The sequence below is a fragment of the Lissotriton helveticus genome, chromosome 7 (genome assembly GCF_964261635.1).
Source record: "Lissotriton helveticus chromosome 7, aLisHel1.1, whole genome shotgun sequence".
NCBI classification, from domain to species: Eukaryota; Metazoa; Chordata; class Amphibia; order Caudata; family Salamandridae; genus Lissotriton; species Lissotriton helveticus.
Window position 1 is genome coordinate 1,146,155,386 of NC_136068.1, and position 24,622 is coordinate 1,146,180,007.

At 45.7% G+C, this 24,622-nt stretch overlaps 1 protein-coding gene across 1 annotated transcript in view; it reads right to left on the minus strand.

Moving 5' to 3' along the window:
- The window catches only part of MAP2K6 (mitogen-activated protein kinase kinase 6), a 486,415-nt gene that overhangs the window by 171,965 nt on the left and 289,828 nt on the right, over nt 1–24,622 (minus strand). The window contains exon 5 of the mRNA XM_078654284.1: nt 7,194–7,313. Coding sequence (XP_078510410.1) covers nt 7,194–7,313 — 120 coding nt within the window. The remainder of the gene's footprint in view (nt 1–7,193; nt 7,314–24,622) is intronic.

The window sequence follows — 24,622 nt, forward strand, 5'->3', positions numbered from 1 at the left end:
GTGCCAAAGACTCGGGGGTCAGAATGTTGGTTAGCCCGTGTCTCTGAGGTTTTCTGTGGTGTCTTGGACTCCTTAGCTTTTGGTACAGGAGTTAGTGGCTCCGAGAGTTTTTTCGGGTCCGAAGGTTTGTTCGGCACCGAAGATTGTTTCGGCTCTGAAGACTTTTTCGGTTCCGGATGCCTGTCCTTTATTTGCTTTGACACAGAGGGTTTCGGCGTTGAGGTTGTTTTCGGTGCCAAAGAAGAAGGCCGTAGCACCTCCTTGGTTATAGACTTCGGTGCGGAAGGTGATTTTTCAGCACCGGAATGGGTTTGGCTCGATCCCGAGCCGGAAGGCTTTTCTTTTTGTTTCATCGCCGGGCCCGAGGGCAGGGCATCTGAAATGTGTTGCCGGTGTCGACCTGAGCCCGAGGGCGAAGGTGTTACCGGAGCCTTAGGTCTGGTTTTGGTTGGGAGAGTGGTTTCAGTACTCACGGACCACTGAGCCGGGGTGACTGCCTGGTCTTCGATGACGGAGTCGTCAGCTTCGGAGACAGAGATCTCTCCTTCATCAGCTTGTTGTTGCGGCTGAAGTTTGGGATCTGCTCCGAAGATGTTTGGAATCGAGCTGCTTCCACAATACATTTCACGACGTTGAGCCAGACGGTCAAGGATGGTTTTCTTCGACCTGAAAGATGAACAGGCCTAGCAGTTCTTGTCTTCGTGCTATGGGGAGAGGCAGAGGTTACAAACCTCGTGTAAGTCCGTGTGGGAACTTAGCACCAAACCTGGGGCATTTTAAAGGAGTCCTTTCCATTGACTGCTGGCGGGGTCGGCCCGGATAGGCCCAACAGCCTCCGCAGATCTTCGGACCAAAAGGTCTAAGTCTTGAGTTTTTATTCGAACCGCAGGGAGAGAAGTGCGTTTGAGAACAATACTGTTGAGGTAGAGAGAAGTACGCAGCGAGGGGGAACCCAAGGATTGATTCCGAAGCGAAGCGCAGCAATACCCGTCGGAAACTGATGGCGGAAAAACAATCTGACAATGAAGTTGATGCCCATGCGCACTGTCACCCTATGGAGGAGTCACCTACCTCGTGACTACAAAGACTTCTTCCGAGACAAAAACAAAGTGCAAACCTCCAAGCCCAACACCAGATGGTGAACTATGCATAAGTATAAGATCTACAGCTCATATGCCTCAAACTGATATATTTTTTCTGTCATTCATGGAAGCAATTGGTAACAGAGAAAGGTCTCCCTTGTCAATAGAAATTGAGATTTCACAGAAAATCACCCACAAAACAACTTGAGGTGCACTGAAAGCTGAAGATAGCGTTTGTTAGGCTACGGGACAGAGTAGAAAAGTATCAGTATAAGGTCAGTGAAAGGTAATAGCAGAGCTCTTCTCAAGGGCTGCCTTACCCTCAATGTGTGAAAGAAATCTGAGCTATGGTGGCGTCTAGGGGGAATAGGAGAGCTTAACCCTTCCATCTCACAGGTCGAAGTTCAGATTGTTTCAAATGAGGTGGACGTGCTACAATACAAACATGATGTTGAGGACTTTGGTCATTTTAACACTGTTTACTGCTTTATAAAGGTACTGGAGATTCCCAGCCTGACGATGGGGATGATTCGGGCATGGAAAGATCCAATGCTGGAGAATCATTTGATCCAGAGATCCAATTAGTGTGTGCCCCCAACAACCAGACTGTGGTTCAGTCTATATCAATTTTAGGACAACTTGATGAAGGGTCCATATTTTGGCACTCCACTGGTGCAATACATTTTTGCCACTCATCTTGTGTACCAGGGATTTTCCTTTTTTCCCCTCTCTCCTCAGCATCTTCTTCATTGGTGGCGTCTGACCACAATGGAAGAGGTACCCTTAAGAGGGTCAGTGGCTATCGTAAATGTAGTTCAGTCAGAGGTCGATGCGTTGTATAAGCAATTAAATCATTTGTTGATTTCTCAAACACACATGTCCTTCATAATTAATACTCCGGCTCTGTGGCATGAGCTTCAAACCACTGGTATGCCACCTATATTGTCTCTGCCATGTAAGGATGATAATGATCCCACACCATGCCTCTTTTCTCCTGATGATTATGGGTGTCTTTCTAATCATTCTTGTCATCATTCCTGTCATCTGACAGAAATTTGACTTAGAACTGACCCAGGCAATGGGAGGAGTCAAATTTGGGGGCACTGACTGAGGCACCACCAACTTTTCATTCTATTTCTTCAATCTAGAAAGGCGGTTCCAGGCTCAACGTACTAAGTGACATGTGTATGTGTGTGTGTGTGTGAATACAGGATGAGGACACTATGGCCTTAGTAGTGATGACCAGTGTGGTAGATTCAATCTACCTTCTCACTATTTGACAATGCTACTTTGGAAAAGTCATTGACAGTTCTGTTATCAGCGATGTTGCCATCAAAAATACATGTGGTGACTGAGGTGGCTAACAGACAATAATAGCAATTCACAGTGCAGGTGCTAAATAGGTTGGAGGTGTAACACGAGCATGGATAACTAGAAAGACACCAACAGGTTTTTAGCAGACAAACATGTCAACAAAGTTTTAAATGATTAGGATTACGACTACAAACAGACAAGTATGTCAGCTATGACAATTTTGATGAGAACTGATCTCACTAATCAGAAGCAGATTTGCAGCATTTTTCAGATTTTTAAGCATTCATATGAAGTATGAGCTCGAGACAAGATCGTCTATGAAGGCTAATTTTTCAAACAGGCAAATTTTTTAAAAGTGTAATTTAATTTTTCAACTGACATTTTAAAGGGTGCTTGCAGCAATTTACAGATCCTTTCAATGAAGAGGGGACATCCTTACGCGGGGCTTCCCACAAACCATGAGCCACCTGTCTTTTTAAAGTCTTCAAGACAAAAAGGCTGTCAAATTTTGGAGCCATTAGCCTTGAGGTGTGGATGAAGGCAATATAATAATTCTATGTGAGGATTTTCAAAATACACGCTAGGTGTTGCCCAATGAACGTAAACAAATGTACCAGGCTCAAAGCTCTGAAACAACAATGGTCAGGAAGAAAGGCTCCATGAGTGTATATGAAGAGCCTCCAGTGAAAATTCTCAATAAAGTTTAAGGAAGATATGAAGTGGATTTCTGAAGTATTTGAAAGGTTTTAAATAGCGCTAGCTAGACCCGGAGGTATCAGAGCGCTTTACATGAGAATCAGACCATAGTTGCAGGTTACATTGTTACAAAGGTTTCACAGTCATTAGAGCATAGCTACATAGTTACATGTTAGGTCGGGACAAACAATACGGACTTATACGTAAGGTAAAAAGCAGGCAAGGGGAGAGAGTGTAGGAGCAGGGGAAGTAGACAGAGAATCAAGGGGGGAAAGAGGAGGGGGAGGGTAAAAGACACAGCAAGAAAGAAGAGGGGGAGGGTGACAGGGGCACAAACCGGTAGAGGCGTTAACAGCTGCGTCCAAAGTCCAGTAAACTGTAATCCATGGGGAAGTGGCATCAATCCCCTATCTCTGTTGCAAGAGTCTCCCTATTGCGCAGTGGACTCTTTCAGAGGGGTCTCTGAGACTCCAAGGCCTACCTACTGGATCCTTCCCCAAAAAGGGGAGAGGGAGTGCTTTGGCAAGGGGCGCCATACCAAACCTCATCTGTGAGTGGCTCCCTTAGCGCTGTGGACTCTCTCAGAGGGAACACTAAGACTCCAGAGTATAAATATTGGATCTTTCCCCAACAAAGGGAGAAAGAGTGCTTAGTCAAAGGGGACAAGGGGCTAGGCGGCGTAGCAGGCAGGGGGAGAGATTCAGGGGAGAGGGGATAGGAGCAGAGGAAAAAGACAAAGATTGAAAGAGGAAAAGAGGTGGGGGAGGGTGAGCGACAGAGCATGAAAGAGGGGGGGGAGGGTGAAGAGGGTACAAACTGGTAGACAAGTAAGAGCCGCGTCCAAGGTCTGGTAAGCTGTGCTCCCTGGGGAAGTGGTATCATTCCCACCTCACCGCTGCGTGAGGTTCCCTTTACGCAGTTGTCTCTCTCAGAGGGGTCACTGAGACTCCAAAGCCTACCTACTGGATCCTTCCCCAACAAGGGGAAAGGGAGTGCTTTGGTAAGGGGCGCCATACCATACCTTAACAGTGTGTGTCTCCCTTGACACTATGGACTCCCTCAGATGGGTCACTAAGGCTCCAGAGTATGAATATTGGATCTTTCCCCAACAAGGGGAGAAGGAGTGCTTAGTCAAAGGGGAAAAAGGCACAGGGGGCTAGGAGGCGGGTCGGAACTGGCAGGTCAACAGCTGGGGAACAGATGGCAAATGAAAAGAATCACATTCATTACAAAAAGATAACACATTCAATACCAGGATAAATTAGCGATCCAGAAAAAGACAGGATCCACGAAAGGCAAGGGTCAGGGAGGACAAAGGGAGGGAGACAGCGAGTTGAAGAGTCCGACAAAAAAGAGATACAGATAGCAGAAAAGGAAATGTATACGTTGTAGAGTCACTTAGGAAAGAGAGGCAAATGGGAAAGCTCAGAATCACATAATAGTGATATTAAGTACCAAGAACTACTACGTATACTAGTGGTTAGAATTGTAACTACGCAATTAGTAAATTCACTCAGGGTTCCATTTTCACATCGATCAGGCTAAAAATGATTGAATATTATTTATCTACAGGGTGAACAGAGAAACAAGACATCCAAGGGGTAGAGAGAGGGAGGGGAGAGAGGTGAGATAGGTGATAGAAGAGACAGAGGCCTGGGGGGGAGAAAGAGATAGATAAGACAGTCCAGCGAGGAGCAATGTCTGATGATCGGCAGGATAAAGTTCAACGGACCGAGGAAGGGGACAAGAAACAACAAAATTGTGGCTCCGTGTCGCGAAGGACATTTGCGATCCGCCATTTTGTGCCGTTAGTTCTCAGATTCATCAAAGTTATAGTTATCAGAATTGAGACTTACGTCTCCACCATCTAGTTATGCGCTGTCGCGCAGTGACAGTCCCAAAGCAGGACTTGTAAAAATATGTCTTGCCAGCTCAGGTTCCTAAAAAAGGCCAGGACCATGGAGAATCTGGGGCTGCTGCACAGACCGGTGCGCTGGGGGCTCCTGGGATCGCAATGTGGACCTCAATGTTGCCGTGGTCTAGTGGTGTGTGGGTGCTCACCTCGTTGTTATGGCAGGTCTCCAGGATGGTCCAGCTTTCATGTCTCAGCATCGACCCAGTCAGGAAAACAAGAAGATCAAACAGAGGGTCCAACTCAGCCTGACCAGCGGAAGACAGCAACTCAAACTCAAGGCAGCGCCATTGATAGGCTTGCTCATCAAGAGATTCTACAGCAGAGTACGGTGCAGACCCATGATCCCAGGAAACATGAAAGGGCCACAGACACGGCTAAAATATTGTTCAATTATAGCCTCACTGGGGAATCGGGAGCGGAGTTAGAGAGTCCACTCACCATGGTCATGGAGGATGAGGGTTGTGCGGTGGCAGGGAGGGGCACCGGCCCTAGATCATGAGAAACCGCTCGGTTGGACAACAAGGATGGTCTCAGACATGATTGATATATTTGCTTTAGATTGCTATTCTTCCATTAATATTTAAGTAACCAATGTATAGTATTATATATTGTACGTAAGTCAGTATTCATAGAGAGGAGTGGTCTAAAAATCTTCTTCTGATTCCTGAGTCCCTTGCTTGGCCTTTTCCTGAATCAGCGGCAGTGGTCTCTTTTGGTAAATTGTTGTGGGGGAGAGCTGATAGTACCTTCCTTAGATGGATGTGTGAGTAATTATGAAGTTAGTAGTCCTTTCTTGTTTCCCATTCTCCTAGTCCCCTTTCTGTGGAAGTGGAAGAGGAGAGCTCTAAGTGGACTCCCTAAAACATGACACGGTTTAAATTTGAGCAATGCTGCCCCATATGGGGAGTGGAGTTTTCAATAAGTGATACACAATGAATGCGCTACTAGATTAACAGTATTATTTGCCCATTAGCATATTTAAAATAGTGTCGCTTTGCTTACAACAACTTGCGATAGGGGATGATGCAAGCATTTAAATCAAAACAATGCAGGAAAACTAGAAACAGAAGCCGGAAAAGCAAATACTAGAATAAGTAAATCAGTAAATCGGGAGAGGGGTGGGGCAGTGTGGAGGGGGGACGGGGGAGTGAAGATTACAGACAAATTCAGCACTAAGCAATATGCTCATGACCACTGACAGATGTATGGGGAAAGATGTTTTTCATGGAAGAACCTCCATTGCAGCATTCACTTTCGTTAGTTTCTATGACTGCAAAAGCCTTTATCAGAACTTTCTTCAATCCAAGAGATATACAATAAAAGATGGTTGGGGGGACAAACAAATGTAGGCCACTCTTATAAGCAATGCGAAAGAGACAATTGGATGAAAACTTCACCAGAAAGTATCATTCTCTTAGCTGACTTAAGGACGGGCAAGTCCAACTCTAAAGGTCTGTAGAGCGAACTTCTTGGATTCACCCCTCCTAACTATGTGTGTCTCATCAGCCACAGGTAGCATCAATGAATATATTAAAAAGTATCATATTCCTGGATTTCCTATGCTAGTGTACTGCCACCCAGGTCAGGAAGTTTGTCTGACATCTCTGATCTGTAAATATGTATCTGTGCCTACAAGGGATTTCATTCAAAAAACTGAATTAAACAATTTTAACAATGTCAGTAAGTTCCCGCCGGTGACTTACAATTGAACAATCAGTACATTCATTTGTTAATTTGGATCATGATAAATCAACCAACAGACACTCTCAGAAACGGGTTTGAGTTTTACAAAATACAGACTCATTTAATATAAACAAAAAGGGGTACAGAAAACTATAGCAAAACACAATAACTGATGGTAATAAATGATGTACAGAAACAGTTAAATTCAGTTTTTTTAATGAAATCCCTTGTAGGTACAGTTACCTATTGATAGATACATTTCCCAAGCCTCCAAGGGTGTATTGGGTTCCCCACTTTCTCTTACTTTATCTCTGGTCTGTGGCATCCCTTTGGCTGCTAGTATGTTTTGGTATGAAGGCTGTCTCGTTATGCAGTGCCAGAGCTCTGGAGCCCCTCTCATTAAGATATCATGCATTCGCTAGTACAGCTCATTTAAGTGTTCTAAAAGGAAGAGAGGTTACTGAATACGTTCTTGTAGAAGCAGGTGTCAAGCACAGCGGTACCTCTCTAAACAGTGCTCCGTAGAAGGTAACTGTGAAGTCGCAGTCCACTGTTCGCATGGAGATGTCCAAGTCCATCAGCAACCGCTTCTGTTCCAGGGTGTTCACAGTTGCTCGGATGCGCTACGAAGAGTTAAGTGACAAGTCTGAGAATCAGTGATACTTGAAAAGAAGATGGTGTTAGCAAAATGGAAACAAGGGCACACTATAAAAGGATGAAAATAATTTGGCTATCCATTCTCTTTGTGAGCAAGTCAGACCAAGGCCTACTGACCTTGAATAAGCTGTTGAGCAGCATTTCAGCACCTTTAACTGTACGCATTACTTTCCAACAGTGTAGGACGACTATCCTGAAACTTGAGCTTATGTCTAGAGATACCAAGCACTGGCTGCACCAAATATGGTGAAAACATAAGATTTTTTAATGGAAGTAAGTGTTACCATATACTGCATTTACTCGAATGCAACTGAGTTAACTGGGTACCAAGATGGCCGGGGAATGAGCTTCCGCCCTGTTTTTGTTTGATAATGCTACCTTGAGGTTGTTGAGCTGGGGAGCCCGAGTGACTCACCTGCAGTCAGCCCCGAGTAACTCACCTGCACTGAAGGTGTGGTGCAGTGACATGAAAAGAATGTTGAGCATCATTTCCAGCAGCTCTAACTGTATGTCTTACTCTCAACTGACAAATGACCAATATCTTGAAACATGAGTTTATGTCTAGAGATACCCAACAATGGCTGCACCAACCATGGTTAGAACAAAATATTGTTTAATGGAAGTAAATGTTACCATGCACCTACATTTACCAGAATACATTTGAGTGAACTGGGTGCTGAGATGTCAAGGCAGAGTGCTCCCAAACTGTTTTGGTTTGACAACTCATCACATATTATAAGCTAACGCAAAGTACTATACCTACACAATCAATGAAATTGCAAACAAAAGCAGAGCACTCTTTAAGACAATCAAGAACTGCATCAACCCCAGGCTGGACTCTCCTATTAACGCTCGACAGAGAAGTGCTAAACCATCAACTACTTCTTCAGTGAAAAAAATACAGAAGACCAGACAGTACTTCTACAACACAAAGCCTGTTTCAGCTCTTACATCAACCCAATCTCACTGAATCCCACAATGATATCCTTCAAAGCCTATCTTTCATGGATTTCACCAACAAAGTCTCAAAGTCCTCCTCAGTCATGAAAACTCTCTCTGCAACAGCATACACCTCCACTCATCGTTGCCAATGCCTCCCTCACTCAAGCTATCTTCTCAGAAGTTCTCATGACAAACCAGATCCATCAACTTCTAAAGAAAACCTACACTAGACCCTAATAGCCTGGCTAACCACTAGCCCATCACTCACCTACCTTTCATGAGCAAGATTATAGGAAAAGTAGTTTAGAATCAAATTCAGAATCACGTCAATGCTAACCATCTCCTGCAGAACTACCAATCTATCTTTGGATCATGCTACAGCAACGAGACCTGTATCCTCCTCATTATAAAATAGGCCCTCCTGAGCACAGCAAAAATGACCCCACCTCCTGAAGGAAGACATCCAGAAGTCACAGTCACTGCCTTAACAACTCCCCAAACTGTTTAAAAGGTTGGTGTCGCCCAAACACTGCAGACAAACTTATTACAAAGAGAAATACCTCTGCACAGATCAGACACTCTTTCAGCAGATGCACACTTGCACGTTTGAACACAGGCCTTGCATGGACAAACACTTGTACACGCAGTACAGGCACACTGCAGACATACATCTACAGGCAGACACACACACACATACTCTGAAGGAAAGGGCTACTTACAGACACGCAGTCTCCATATCTCTCTCTTCCCCACAACCCCCTCCTCCCCCGCCCCTTCAGAGTCATTTTACAGAAACACATTTTTTAGGCATGCACATACAGACAAAAAAAGACTATGTCACCACCCTGCACACTTTCTGTAGAAAATACTCATCTTCAGCAGGCCTCCCTTGCAGCAAACACATCACTACAGTGGATTACACTTATACAGAACTGATGAACAAAGGAAAGGAAAATGCTACTTACCAGTATGCATCTGCTGTTGGCATGTAGAGCTGCTGAATTGTACACTTAGCATTAGATCGCCACCTGGTGTTGGGCTCGGATGATTGCATGTTGTTGTCGTCTTGGAAGAAGTCTTTGAGGTCACGAGATAGGTAACTCCTCCCTTGGACGATGGTGCGCATGGGCATCGGCTTCATCCTTAGATTGTTTTTCTCCATGATGGGAAATGATGAAGTTAGTAGAAAGAAGAAAGTATGTCCATGCGTGTATATCTAATTAAGATTAAACTCGAACAGACACAGGTCCCGGGGAGGCGGGAGGGCATGTACAACTCTGCAGCTCTACATGTCAAGAATAGATGCATACTGGTAAGTAGTATTTTCCGTTCGAGGCATATGAGCTGCAGATTGTACACTTAGCATCGATTGTGCAGCAGTGTCTCCCCTAGCGGGGGTCATCTGTGTCTGGTGCAGTAGTTTGAAAGGACAGCTTGGCCTACTGCAGCTTGCTGCTTGGCTTGCACATCAACACAATAGTGTTTAGTGAAGGTGTGTGTTGTAGACCATGTTGCTGCCTTGCAGATGTCTTCTAGGGGAATGTTTCCTAAGAAAGCCATGGATGCTCCTAGTTTGCGTGTGGGGTGTGCTCTAGGAGGAACTGTTAATGTGCGTTTTGCTTTGTGATAGCATATTTGTATACATTTAACAATCTACCTTGCAATGCCTGATTTTGAAATGGGATTGCCTTTATGTGGTGGAGAGAATGCTACAAATAGTTGCTTTGTTAAGCAAAAGGACTTGGTCCTATCTATGTAATAGAGAAGAGCTCTTTTGACATCTAGTGTGTGTAAAGCTCTTTCTGCTACCGAGTCTGGGTTTTGAAAAAATACTGGTAACTCAACTGATTGGTTTAGATGAAAAGGAGTAATTACTTTAGGAAGGAATTTAGGATTAGTTCTTAGAACCACTTTGTTACGGTGTAATTGTAAGAAAGGTTCTTGTATAGTGAAAGCTTGAATCTCACTAACTCTTCTAAGAGAGGTAATGGCAACGAGGAAAGTTGTTTTCCATGTGAGAAATTGTAGTTCACATTTGTGTAAAGGTTCAAAAGAAGGTCCCATGAGCCTTGTAAGAACAATGTTTAGGTTCCACACTGGGGAGGGTGGTAACCTAGGAGGAATAATTATTTTTAATCCTTCCATAAAAGCTTTTTTTGCTGGTACTCTAAACAACAACATATATTGTCTGTTTTGTAAATATGCGGCAATGGCTGCAAGATGTAAACGTATAGATGAATAAGCTAGATGACATCTTTGTAAATGGAGAAGGTAACAGGTAATATTTTGGATGGAAGCATCTAAAAGATCAATTTGATTATTATTGCAGTAAATGACGAATCTTTTCCATTTAGCAGCATAGCAAGCTCTAGTAGTAGGTCTTCTGGCTTCTTTAATGATATTCATACAGTCTGGTGGCAGGTTAAGGTAACCAAACTTAGACTTCAGGAGCCAGATCGCCAGATTGCCAGATTCAGTTGACTTGGATCTGGATGCCTGATGTCTCTATGGTTCTGCGTTAGCATCAATGGTGTGAGAGACAGTTTTTGGTGTGGAACTAGAGAGAGTTCTAGCAGTGGGGTTGGCGGAAAAGCGTACGCAAATCTGCCTGACCAGTTCATCCATATCGCATTGCCTTTGGCCAACGGGTGTGGAAACCTGGCGGCGAAGGTTGGGCATTTTGCATTTTCATGTGTGGCAAACAGGTCTATGTCTGGATGACCCCACTTGTGAATGAATGGTTGAAGAACTTGCAGATGTAGTTCCCATTCATGAATCGGTTGTGTCTGTTGACTTAACAGATCGGCTATCTGATTGTGAACTCCTGGAAGGTGTTCTGCAAGCAGATATATCTTTTGTGGAATGGCCCATCTCCAAATGTTTTGTGCGAGCTGGGACAGTTGCAGGGAATGTGTGCCTCCTTGTTTCTGTATGTAGTACATGGCTGTCATGTTGTCCATCCGGATTAAGACAGCTTTGTTCTGTATGTGTACTTGGAAGGACTTTAGTGCCAGGAAAATCGCCAGCAACTGTAGGTGATTGATGTGAAGGACCTTTTGTTGAGCAGTCTATCTTCCCTGAGTTGTGTGGTGGAGCAGATGTGCTCCCCATCCTGTCAGGGATGCGTCTGTTGTCAGTACTATTTGTGGAACAGGCTCGGGGAACGGCCGCCCTCTGGACAAGTTTTTGTTGTCCCACCACGGCAGAGAGCGATGTGTGCGGCTTTCCACAACAACAGGTCTGTTAGTTGTCCTTGTGCCTGATTCCACTGATGTGCTAGACATTCCTGCAATGGACGCATTTGCAGTCTTGCATATGGTACAATAAAAATGCAAGATGCCATCATGCCTATTAGTTGCATGAACACTCTGGCTGGGAGAGAGTGTTGATTTTGAAACCTTGTGACTAAGGCTTGAATGCTCTGTATCCTGGCTGGACTGGGATAAGCTAGTGCTGTATTGGTGTTTATGGTAGCCCCTAGGTATTGATGTACATGAGAGGGCTGTAGATGTGACTTGGTGTGGTTTATTGTAAACCCCCAGTTGTGCAGTGTCTGAATTGTGTGAGATGTGTGTTGAAAACACTGGTTGAATGACTTGGCCTTGATGAGCCAATCGTCTAAGTATGGGAAGACATGGATATGTTGTCTTCTGAGATGTGCTGCTACTACTGCTAAGCACTTTGTGAACACTCTTGGTGCTGTTGTTACCCCGAATGGAAGGACTTTGGATTGATAGTGTTGTCCTTCTAGCACAAACCTGAGATACTTCCTGTGAGAAGGATGTATGGGAATGTGAAAGTAGGCGTCTTTGAGGTCTAGTGTAGTGAGGAAATCGCCTTGTTGCAATAAAGGGAGCACTTGTAAAGTGATCATGTAAAAATGATCTGAGTGTATATACAGATTGAGAGGCCTTAAATCTAGAATTGGTCTTAGTGTCCCATCCTTTTTGGGTATTAGGAAGTAGAGTGAGTAGACCCCTGTTCCTTCATGTTGCAATGGAACTAGCTCTATTGCATCTTTTTGTAGCAATGAGAGAACCTCTTGTTGGAGCAGCGTTAGATGTTCTGTGGACATTGGACGCTGTCTGGGCGGCATATTTGGAGGGTTAACTGTAAGCTCTAGGCAGTAACCATACTGGATAATCTGTCGTACCCACTTGTCTGTTGTGATGGAATTCCAGACAGGTAGGAACTGTGTTAATCTCCCCCCCTACAGGAGTGGTATGCTGTTGGGGGAGCTCAAGGAAGTCACTGTTTAGTGGTTGAAGAGGATCGATTGTTGTTGGTACCTCGACCTCTTCCCTTATTGTTATTACCTCTGTAGCCCCCTCTAAAGTATCCTTTATTAGAGGATGCTTGTGTATTAGTTTTTAATTAAGCTCAATTGTCTGTTCCAGCTTGTTTGGAGCCTCCTCTGTAAAAGGAGCGATAAAGGAGCCTCTTGCTTGGGTGGACTGCAAAGCTCCCATAGACCTGGCTGTGTCAGTGTCTTTTTTCATTTTTTCGAGAGCTGTGTCTACTTCTGGACCAAACAACTGGTGTTGGTTGAATGGTTGATTTATGATAGTAGTCTGTACCTCTTGATTAAATCCTGAAATGCGTAGCCACGCGTGACGTCTAAGAAGGACACTGGTGTTTATTGCCCTGGATGCCGTGTCTGCTACGTCTAGTGAGCATTTAATGGAGGCATTAGATATAAGCTTACCCTCGTGTATGAGGTCATCTGTTTGTGCCTTATATTGATCAGGTAGATGTTGTACGAGCTTGTCTAGCTGATCATAGTGAGCCCTGTCAAATCTTGCTAGGAGGGCCTGTGTGTTAGGAATGCGCCATGCATTACTTGCTTGGGCAGCTATCCTTTTTCCTGAAGCATCTATGATTTTGGATTCTTTATCAGGAGGTGGAGCATCTCCTGATGTTTGTGAGTTTGCTCTTTTCCTAGCGTTTGAAACTACTAGGGAGTCTAAGGGTGGATGTCCCTTAATATAAGCAGGATCCCCAGGAGCTGGTCTGTACTTCTTTTCTATCCTTGGGTTTATGATACTAGCCCTTACAAGATCTTTAAACACCTCTGGGGCATGTTTAATAACTCCTTTACTCATTGGCAGTATTTGGACAGATTTTTGGGAATGTTCAAAAGTGTCTAATAAAAAATCCTCTTCTGCCTCATCTGAATGCATGGTGACATTGTGATAGATGGCAGCGCTATTAATTAAGTGTCCAAACCCAATATTGTCTTCTGGAGGAGAAGGTTTAGATGGATATATATGTGGGTCAGGAATATCTGGTATATCCTGTGGGGTTGGATACTCCCAGTCTGGTGAACCTGTTGGGTAGGGAAAAGAGTCATCTGGGTCTTTCCCTCCCCCACACTATACTGATAATCATCAGCATCCTGAGGAGGTGTATGTTGTGTAGAATGAAGAAGAGAATTTTGAGGTGAAATGTTTAAAGGGAGAGCAGGAGAGGGAGATACAGGAGAAGAAGGGTGCATAGGAGATGTGGCAGAGTCCTTCTTCTTGACAGGCACTGGAGGTGTAGGTGCTGTATCTGACTTCCTCTTCCTGTGTGGTGTGGTGGAAACATGTCCTGTTTCTGGGTCTATGTATATCCTCTTTTGCAGAGGATCAGGTCTGAAAAGCTCTTCTTGAGAAATTGCTTTTGGCGCAGTTTTTTTCGGCTCCGGCCTGGTTTCTGTTTGTCTTTAGCCTTAGGAGTTGTTGTATAGTCCTATGGCGTACTTTTCGGCACCGAAGGTATTGTTTTCGGAGTCGAGGCCTGGTTCGAGGGCTTGGAGGCATCGGAAACAGGCTTTGTGGTTTTTGGCAACGAAGATTTCAGGGTGGAAGCAGGTTTCATTGGTTTTGGTGCCGTATTGTCTTTAGGAGTCGACAGTTTCTGGGTCTTTTTCGGAACTGGGACTTCTTTCGGTTTTGGTGCTGAGGGAGCTGGTCGTATCGGCACATGCGGTTTGCACGGTATGGAGCTACCGGAAGGCTTAAATATTTTCTTTGGAGCTGGGCTCGATGGCGGGGCTTTCGAAGCAATGTCTCGGTCTCGACTGTGCCCCGAAGGCAGAGTTTTCACCTTAGCCTTTGATTTAGGTGGTTGGGCTGGGGTAGGGGCAGTCGTACTCACGCGTTGACCTGATGGTATGGAGCCATCTGAGTCATCTGCCTCAGATACGATCTGGAGATCATCGGAATCTTCCTAGGGGACAGATGGACCTTCGTCGAAGATATCCACCGGTTCCGGAGCTGATCTCTGCATGTTGCGTCGACGGGCCCTACGATCTCGAATGGTCTTCTTGGATCGAAAGGACGCACAAGCTGTGCAGTTTGACTCATCGTGTTCAGGTGATAAACACAAGTTACACACCTTTTGATGGTCGCTGTGTGGGAATTTTGCTCCACACCCGGGGCATCTTTTGAATGGTGTCCTTTCCATGAAGTGTAGGCCTCACCACGTGGGTAGGCCCGACGGCCCGCGTCGACGACCGGAATCAAAGTGATGAGGTTGAGTCTATGTATATTGAAGTTAAAGTTTGTTTTTGAAAGTTTTGCGCGTCGAAGTCTTCGAAAAGTCGATTTTCGAACCAGAGCGGAAAAGTTGCATCCAAACCCAGTGGCGGAAAAAAACAATCTAAGGATGGAGCAGATGCCCATGCGCACTATCGTCATAGGGAGGAGTCACCTATCTCGTGACTACAAAGACTTCTTCCAAGAAGACAACATCATGCAATCATCCGAGCCCAACACGAGGTGGCGATCTAATGCTAAGTGTACAATCTGCAGCTCATATGCCTCGAACATTAGGGTTTCGTCTGTGGGGTTTAGGTGGGACTGGCCTATTGGGATGAGACTGTTGCTAAAGATTTGGTAAAGCGTAAAGGGTCCCGGGTTATCCTGCTGCACATTTAGTGGCAAAATAATAATACTTTTATAGTATCAGAGGGTAGGGGAGCAAAGAACTACAGTTGGCCCTGGAGAGGAAGAGATGAGAAAAGCATAATAGGCACACAAAGGGAGTGAGAGGGAGAGGCATTACAGGCACAGAATTTCAGGCGCGTAAGAAACATATTTGAAGAGTACCAGGTGGCCCAAAGTGATGCAGGAGGGACCAGAGTCATTCATCAGAGGACAAGTGGAGAGCAAACTGCTTAGATCAGGTATTCGAATGGCTTGCATGAATTGTCTCACTTCAGACCTCTATTTCTTGCCTCTTGCAATTATGTGGGAGATGTAATCTCCTCCCTTAGACCGCCGACCCTCCTGCGCTCTCGAGGATACGGTATGCTTCAGCCGTTGGGGAAATACTAGGAAGGGCTCCTGTTTCAGGTTTCATATTCCCATTGTCAACAGCTCCACAGTGCCTCCTCCTGTGCCCACGCCCAGACTGTCTTTTCCAATAAGAAGAAATGCTTTTCCTGGGTGAAGGCTCAGGATTCCTCCTGCCAATCCTAGTCTAGACTTCCAGTAAGGGCTTCTGGCAAGTGAGAGTTTTTTCCAAATGTACAGATATTCATATTTGCTTCCTGATTTGCTGTGATCAACACAGAACCAGAACATTTATACTGCTTACCGTTTTTAGGTCTCGCCTTTTCCATTCCGAAGGAATGGGAAATGGAGAGAATTCAAGTGCTCAAAATCCTCGTGAAACCAAGGGCTTTTTGGTGCGGTTTTCTTTGAGTTCACGTGAATCACGTGACCAAACAAGCACGCGCATCAGCCTCCCTCCTAATTGCATTTTGTTCACGGCCGCCACCACATCAAAGGGCTTCTCCCAGCGTGTGCTCTGCGGCTTCTCCTCCCCTAATTATTCATGGCTGGCCGGCCGTACTTTCAGTTTCCCGGCCGCTCTTTATTGAAAGCTTTTTGCCTATCTCGCTGTCTATCCTCGATCACTCCGCTGCTCTCTAGCTATGCTTGTTATTTATTCCTTTTCGTGTCCGTCTGTTCTCCATGTTACTCTCGGCTTCGGATGCCTCTCTGCTGCCCTCTTCTGTGGCTGTCTATCCTCGATCACTCCGCTGCTCTCTAGCTATGCTTGTTATTTATTCCTTTTCGTGTCCGTCTGTTCTCCATGTTACTCTCGGCTTCGGCTGCCTTTCTGCTGCCCTCTTCTGTGGCTCACCCCCTTATCTATTCTCCTCTGTGCCTCTTTCTCATGTGTGCTTCTCGTTCTGCCCCATCTCTCCTCCACTGTATCTGTCACTCCTGTCTGTCTATCCTCGGCCCCTGTGTCTCCTCTCCACTGCTGTCCCCCCCTATCGTTTCTCCTCGTGTCCGTCTGTTCTCCATGTTACTCTCAGCTTCGGCTGCCTCTCTGCTGCCCTCTTCTGTGGCTCACCCCCTTATCTATTCTCCTCTGTGCCTCTTTCTCATGTGTGCTTCTCGTTCTGCCCCATCTCTCCCCCACTGTATCGGTCACTCCTGTCTGTCTATCCTCGATCACTCCGCTGCTCTCTAGCTATGCTTGTTACACTGGGCTGTACACGCCGCTCAGCTGCCTCATTGTATTGGTGACCCTTCTTTAGTTCAAGGCCTCTGTTTGGTGCATGAACGATGCAGGCACTAATATTTCTTTAGGTGTTTTTTAAAGCACCTTTTGTAGATTTATACAGTTTAAGTGCCAGGTCGTTCATAACAATACATCTTGGCTTTGGGGATAGATGCTCCACTGTGGAGGTGCACGTGTGTTCTTTTACATCTAAACCAGCGTACGGTGTACATTTCTCAGCAATCCCCATACAGACAAGCATTTGCAATGCAATAGGTCTCGCATTCACGAGAGTTTGAGCTATTACAATTGCAAATAACAATGCCTTTTATTTTTGTTTTCATTTTAAAAACATAAAGGGCTTTGTCATTTACAAAACCAATAGCTCCAACTTTCCTACTGCGAGACCTATTGGCAACGCCAGTGCTTGTAATATCTAGGTGTCCGTTGGATGAGAAACATTAACACTTCTTATTCTAAACAAGATAACAATATGTCTTGAATGTCAGGCAGGCCGAATTCCTTCTCCCTGATCCTATAACAGCTACTCAGTGGAAAAAAAAGCTTCACTGAGAAATTCCTTAAGTACAGCATTGATGAACTAATTTCTTCATATTATTCAATTTTCCTAGATACCTACATCCGACAAGAAAAGGATGAAGATAGCAAGATAGCTCACAAATCTCTCACAATTTCTTCTTATGCATCATTAACCTAGTTCAACCAGAGGCGTAGCTAGAGCTTGTGGCGCCCTGGGCTATCCCTCATATAGCCGCCCTGGGGAGGGGGGGTGTTCTTGGGTGGGATGGGGGAGATGTGGGGGTGGGTGGGGTGGGGTGCTGGGGAAAAAGGACGGCGAGCACTTGAAAGAGGTCCGAGAGACACGTAGTATTGCCGCTAATAGTTACCTCGATCATGAAAGTTACATGCACATACATGACGCGGTCCAAGGCTACACAGTTGAATACACTGGTGACTGGCAGTACAAGAGAGAACACACAGACTGCATGATCTATCTGACTCAGAAAAACCGAATGTAACATCCATCAGAGAGCTGCGTGAATAATTACCTGGTAATCCCCCGAGCACAATGCAAACATGCACATTCATGACACTGTTCAGGGATCCATCATCTACAGCTGATATTAAATGACCATACATCATGGTCTCCCCATTAAAGCAGTGGGGACCTGCAAAAACGTGATGTTCTCTGGGGACCCAAAGCCAACGTAACAGTGTCAAAGCCTGTGATTCTTTATCTTTCAAAAACAGCAAATTAATTATTCACAGGGTATGACTCAGGGGAAGGACTATGCTTGTCACAACTTTAAAATGTAGATGCGGAAAATTCAGGCTGAAGCATGGGTCAAATTATGCAGCAGTGTTGACTAAATTGTGCAACAAGAAAAAGCAAACTATGCAGCATAATGCGGCACATTATGTGATAGTATTAGTTCATTATTTTGATATTTTTACGCCTGCTAACACTAGACATAGATTATGTGGCAAATGCGGCAAATCCATAGCTATGGAAAAATGCCACGCCTGCACAATCACATAATTCCAGTGGCCCTGCCCATAGGTCCCTGCTCAAGGGCCATTCTATCACTTGTAACAATCGACATACAAATTATTGTGGTGTGAATTAATGATGAGTAGAATGTTTTTTTCATTTAGCCAATGGAAAGATAAAACATATTTTTGTTTTACTTTATCCATTAATTTATTTTTATGTAATACTGCAAATTAGTAATGGCCTCAGAGTAGGAAGAAATAAAAAAAAACGAGTAAATCTGTATGCTAATTATAAACACATTTTCACTAACTTTTTGGGGAAAAGGAAATCCTTTGCAAAGCGTTTCTGCCATATCACTTTTTGCAACTCCTAGGTACCTTGTGATGGAAGCCTGCAACCTCTTTAGTGTGAGGGAGTGAAAGTGTTCAGGATGCCTGTGCGGTTCATTTGCACATCATAGCACCTACTATCCCTGCTGCTGCTGATTTCACACCTGTCCCCAGGCCTGAAACTAGAGCATGTCAATGGTTAATAATTAAATAAAACAACGCGGCAGGGCACAATGGGGCTTGAAGCCACTGTGAGAAATTAGGATGAAAAACGCTAATTTTCCAGTTCACAATGGCCGAGGGTGGGCCAGGGCAATCCTTGGGTGGGCCTGGCTCACCCTCTAGAACCGGGCCTGGTTGTAGGTATGATGTTACTTGTTGTATCACATATCTGGATGCAATGACAGAAACAGCGAAATACAAGTCAGTTGGCACACTGTGCTAAACACAGATTTTTATCGTAAGTGTTTTAAATCCACTTCCTTAATTAAATCGGCCACCTGCCTTTAAGAAACCCCCCCCCCAGTTTTTACATCCCACTTAAAGCCCTGTTGGCAGCTATGCTGTCACTCACTAAATATCCCTTTGCCCTCTGAAAGCTCTCCTCTTACCTCACTCGTGACTCGCTCCCGGGTCTCTATGCCAGGCAGCTAGGGGTGGTGGTTCGAACTTAATCCGCAGCCAGAGAGCCAGCAAATCGCCCAGAGAGCAGCACTGCACCGACTGCCCCAGGCCCAAATGAACGCGAGAGCGCATAGTGGTGAAGCGCGTGACTCGTCACTGCTATGTCGTTCTCAAACTATTTAACTGGATGAGAAAACAGGACTCCGTTGTGCAGTCAAGAAACCCATAGAACTCTATAAAGTTTGTTAAAGGAATGGAGTACGAAACACTTCAATCTGCACCATCACATAGATAAGGTATGTGCAACAGTGAAGGATGCAAGGTGTGATATAATGACTTTACATTAAGGGGATGCATTGATAAAACTTACAGTACAACAACTAATTTGACAACTACATTCCTGTTTTTTAATGTCTCACCAACCACTGGTGCTCAAGCTAGATTACAAATAGGCAATATCTACGCTTTCCACCCTGGAATGAGCCGCGAGCACTTACCCATACAAGCATTCAAAAAGAGCCAGTCAGTCTTCCTCATTGGGTTCTTTATCTGTTTCAGTTTTTTTAAGTCCACCTGGAACTACTCTTTACCGCAAACAGCCCCGCGAATTCAATCCTCTGGAAATCCATTTTCATTTCAGCCTCACACTTGGATGTGGGAGGAGAACGCCTCTGACCATTGCCCCAACTACAGCTCCCCCTCCAACGGGCATGGTCTTGCTCATTAATAATAGAGGATGCCTCTTCGCTCTCAGCCAGTTCAATGGCTTCAATGTTGTTTGGCCTCGGATGGTCGCATACCACACACGTCTTGGAGAGTGCGTAGCGGTGAAGCGCGTAATGCGTCACTGCTTCGTCATTCTATTCGCGATGCGGGGGAAGGGCTGGCCAAAATAATAAATCATTTAATGTCATCCCCCAGGGCCGTGATTGGTAGCGCTCGCGCGCTACAAGATTGATTGACGGCCCTGGAGGCTGGGACCGATCTGAGGGCCACCAGTCAAGAGCTGAGCTCCTCAGCAAATACAAACGCGAGACTGGGACGTCGTGGCCGCAATTTTTGAAGCACTGTGACTGCAGTTATAACAGCAGCAGGTCAGGTGTGCGCAGCGTGCACTTTCAAACTGGGCCGCGCGCGGCACTGGTGGCCCGTTGTGGCCGCGGCGGCCTTTATGATTTATTTGGGGACACAATGTCTCGCGGCCGCCCCCAAAATTGTGCCGCCTGGGGCGGCCCGCCCCCCCCGGCTCCCCCTAGCTACGGCACTGAGTTCAACAATGCAGCACTATTCTGAACCTGATTTTCGCAACAACAACAAAAAAGACTGCAGAGATGACCTCAACAGAGTTCACCTCAACACACCATTACATGGTAAATCAGAGACCGCGATGATAAACTCTGGAGACCTAAGCACTATGAGTGAAAGGTTTCGTTTTATTGATTCGCAAGGTAAAACTACCAGTAGGTAACAGGAACATCCTTCGCACATTTTAAGAGCGGTCTGCTGTAGGTCAACAAGTTACCTATGTTCGGTAACGGTATTTCTGGTAAAGACTACATAGCCACAGATTCCTCACAATTTGAATATTCCCCAGGCATCACACTGGACCTGAAAACATTTCCATTGTACCTCTTCCTGCCACAAGGTGACTTTGTGGGGCTCCGCACTGATGCAGTTTTGCTCTGAAAGTAAGGGGTGGGGCCTATGTAGGTCCAACTCCTGCACACTGACTTAAGTTGCTTTTGAGACTGTCCGTGCCCCAGACGTGTTGCCTCAAAAAGCAAATTGATTGACCAGTGTGCAGATTCACAGACTTGAGATATTATCAGTGGGTAAAGTCCAATCACAGAATGGGGAGAATGTAACAGTTGTTGAGGAATCTGCAGCTATATATTGTCTCTAACAGAAAGAGCTTTACCGAACGCAAGTAAATTGTTCTTCCAATAGAGAATTCTAGCCACAGATTCCTCATCTTTTGAATAGATACCAATGCAGTGCCTATTGGAGGTAGGCCTATGAATGGACTCAAACCAAAATCTCTGCAGGACCAAGTGGGCAAAGTGCTTTTTTTCGGAAGAATTGGCGGTACAGACATGCTTGATGAACATATAAAGGGACGATCACATAGCTGCCTTGCAGATGTCTAGGACAGCAACTCTGTATGCTAATGCAGTTCTAGCAGCTTTGTCCCTGGTGGAATGGGCTGCAGCCTTCAAGAGGCTGCTTCTTTGCTAATGCGTAATGTTATCTAAATCTAGACTCCAATCCAGCGGGAGATGGCTCTTTTCTGCTACAGAGAACCCCACACAAACAGCCGACCTTCCACCCAGTGTTCTTTGGTACGATCGATCTAAAAGGTGAAAGCTCTTTTGGAATCCAAGTGATGGAGCCTCTGCTCCTTCTAAGAGGGGTAGGGTGGAGCACAGAACATCAGCAGGGTGATAGCTTTACCAACGTAGAATGACATCACAACATTTGGTAGAAAGGAGGCTCAGGTTTGCAGAACGAGCTTGTCTGGGGGAAGGTAGAAAATAGTGGATTGACACTGAGTCTGAAGCTCACTCACACGCCGCGCCGTGGTCTGGGCATCGAGGAACATTGTCTTAATAGTAAGGAGCATTAAAGAAGAGCTGTGAAGCATCGCAAACAGAGTACACATCAAATGAAAGAGGACCAGATTAAGGTCCGATTGGGGCATTACATTGGGAGAAGGAGGAAACATATGTTGTAGCCCTTTCAAAAAGCACTTGACAACTGGTGACTTAAACAATGAAGCCTGATCAGGCAAAAAAAAGAAAGCTGAAAGGGACAAATGATAACCCTTAACCATGCACAAAGCCTTGCCAGGCAAGAGACAACATAAACACCCAAACGTCAGATAACAAGGCCTGAAGGGGCTCATTTTGGCATGTGCCAAACCAAACAACAAATTGTTCCCAGCGATCGGCATATACTGTTTTTGTCGAGTGACTCCTGGCTGAAAGGATGACATCAAGGTGGATCAAGGTGCAGAGGAAGGTCAAAGGTGTTCAGCTGTTGCTCAATCTCCATGCAAGAAAGTGGAGATTTCAAACGCCCAAGTGCAGAACCCTGCTTTGTTGCTGCAACAGTAGGCATCCCTGCAGGGGAAGCCTGAATGGAAGACATATGCTCAAACCCAGGAGTTCTGGATACCCTACTCTCCTGTGGCCAATCGGAGCCAATAGAATGACTTGGTCGGTCTTGATCTTCTTGAGAACTTGAGGCAGAAGTGGTATGGTGGAAAGGCATACAGGAACCCAGAGTTCCACTCCAGGCAGAATGCATCTCTGAGCAAAAAACACCTTGGAAACTTCAACATGCAGACGTGCTGGGTAGGGTAGAAAGAGGGCTCTGCTTCTGATCCAACCTCAGCCGAGCACCCACCACTACAGATCTTTTGCAGTCTCGTCTGAAAATCTGAATGTGGCCTGAGAGGCTCCCTTGATGTTGGGCCTACTGGGACTTCAAATCCCACAGCAGAGCCCACATATGCCACCTGGCATGCCCGGCCAGCAAGATGCAGGTGGTCATCAACCCCTGTAATCTTGGAGACTACCTCAAAAATCCAGGACAAAGGCTGAAAGATCAGAATCATAGCCTCAATGTCTTGGACTCTCGTTCCCTGGGGAAAGGCACAAAACCAAATTGTGTCCAGAATGGCATAGATGAGAGGGAGCGTCTGAGAAGGAGTCAGGTGTAACTTAGGCGCACTGATAGTGAACCCCAGGGATGACAGGATGATTGCTGTAGTGTGGAAGTGGTTGACAACAGCCTGGGGCGAACCCGAGTTCAACAGCCAATCATCAAGGTAGGGGAAGACTGGCACCCCTGACCATCAAAGGTGTGCTGCCACAACTGCCATCATTTTCATGAACACATGAGGGGACTGGTGAGAACAATAGGAGGGTGCAGCCAACTGAAAATACTCTTGGCCCACTATAAACCACAAGTAGTGCCAGCCGGCCAGCAGGATGGGTATATGGAAATAGGTTTGCTGTAGGTCCAACGCCACATCCAGTCCTTTTTTTTTTTTTTTTTTTTTTACAGAGTTTTATATACCTCGAACTTGACCAGAATCGGGTATCAGAGCGCTTTACATAGCACCAGTTGCATTACATGAGGACACATTCATTTTTGTTAACCACGGGGAGATTAAGAGATTTGCCCAGAATCACAGGATGTTCAGCGTCATTGCAGAGACTCCAACCCAGTGCCCCAGATTTGAGGGCGAGATCCCTAGCCGTTAGGCCAACTCCTCTATCCAGGTTGAGGGGAGATAAGAGCTGGGCTAGTGTGAGCATTTTGATTTCCTTTGAAGGCATTGAGAGGGAACGGGTCTAAAATAGTCCGCAGGGCTCCACCTTGCTTGGGCACTAAAAAGTAGCAAGAATAACAACCACATCCTTGTTCTGGCACTGGCACCCTCTCAACAGCCCCTGTGGCGAAAAAGGCTTCCTATCACTAAATAGAGAGATGGTTCTCCATCAATTGCTGCGGGGATGGTGGGAGATGCGGCAGGGAAGAAAGGAAGAGTTAGGCGTAGACTTTGTGAAAAAATCTGTTGAACCTACCTGTTCGATGTTATTGCTCTCCAACACGTAGAGATTCAGTGGATTATGCCTCCCTTCGGGTGTCTGTGCTCCAGTAAATTCATGTGAAGAAGGTTTAGCTGGTGGGCCTACAGGGGACATAGGAGACTGAGGGGCTTGTTGACCTTGGCTGCAGGAGCGGTGGACACCACAGACTTGACAGCGAAACTGTGGGGTTCCTTGTGGAGGATGGACAGGCTGATGGTAGGGGGCATCTCGGCCAAAGTCTCATAAAGAGCAGTGGAATTGTTATGGTTAGCGAGTTGGGGCAGACAAGACCAGAGAGCGTGCAGTAGGTCTGCTTTCTTTAAAACACTTTACATCAGAGTGAGTCTTGTCCCCAAACAGGCGGAATATACATCATCAGAAAAGCACTGGTGGCACTGGATATCACCTAAGAACCCAGTCGATCATAGCCTTGCCATTCTCCTCAAGGGATTGTCTTATCCCTCGCCATTTATGCATTGCGAGTTTCCGTGCATTACAGCCGCTCGCTGGTTCAGTCTACTTCGATCGCCAGGCCGGCCCCAGTGTTCCCATGACACGGCAGCCCGCTCCATTGGCTCCGGCACCACGCTGTCCTGCCCGGACATGACCCCAGACTCTATATGCCCTGCTGGGGGATTCGCTCACACCTCAGATGGCAGAATCTGCCTCCATGGACTTTGGGAGGCCTTCATCTACCCTCTGTTTACTCCTAGGCTGAGAAAACCTTCAAGTGCCTAACATGCATCTTTTGCCTCTGGGCTGCTCCA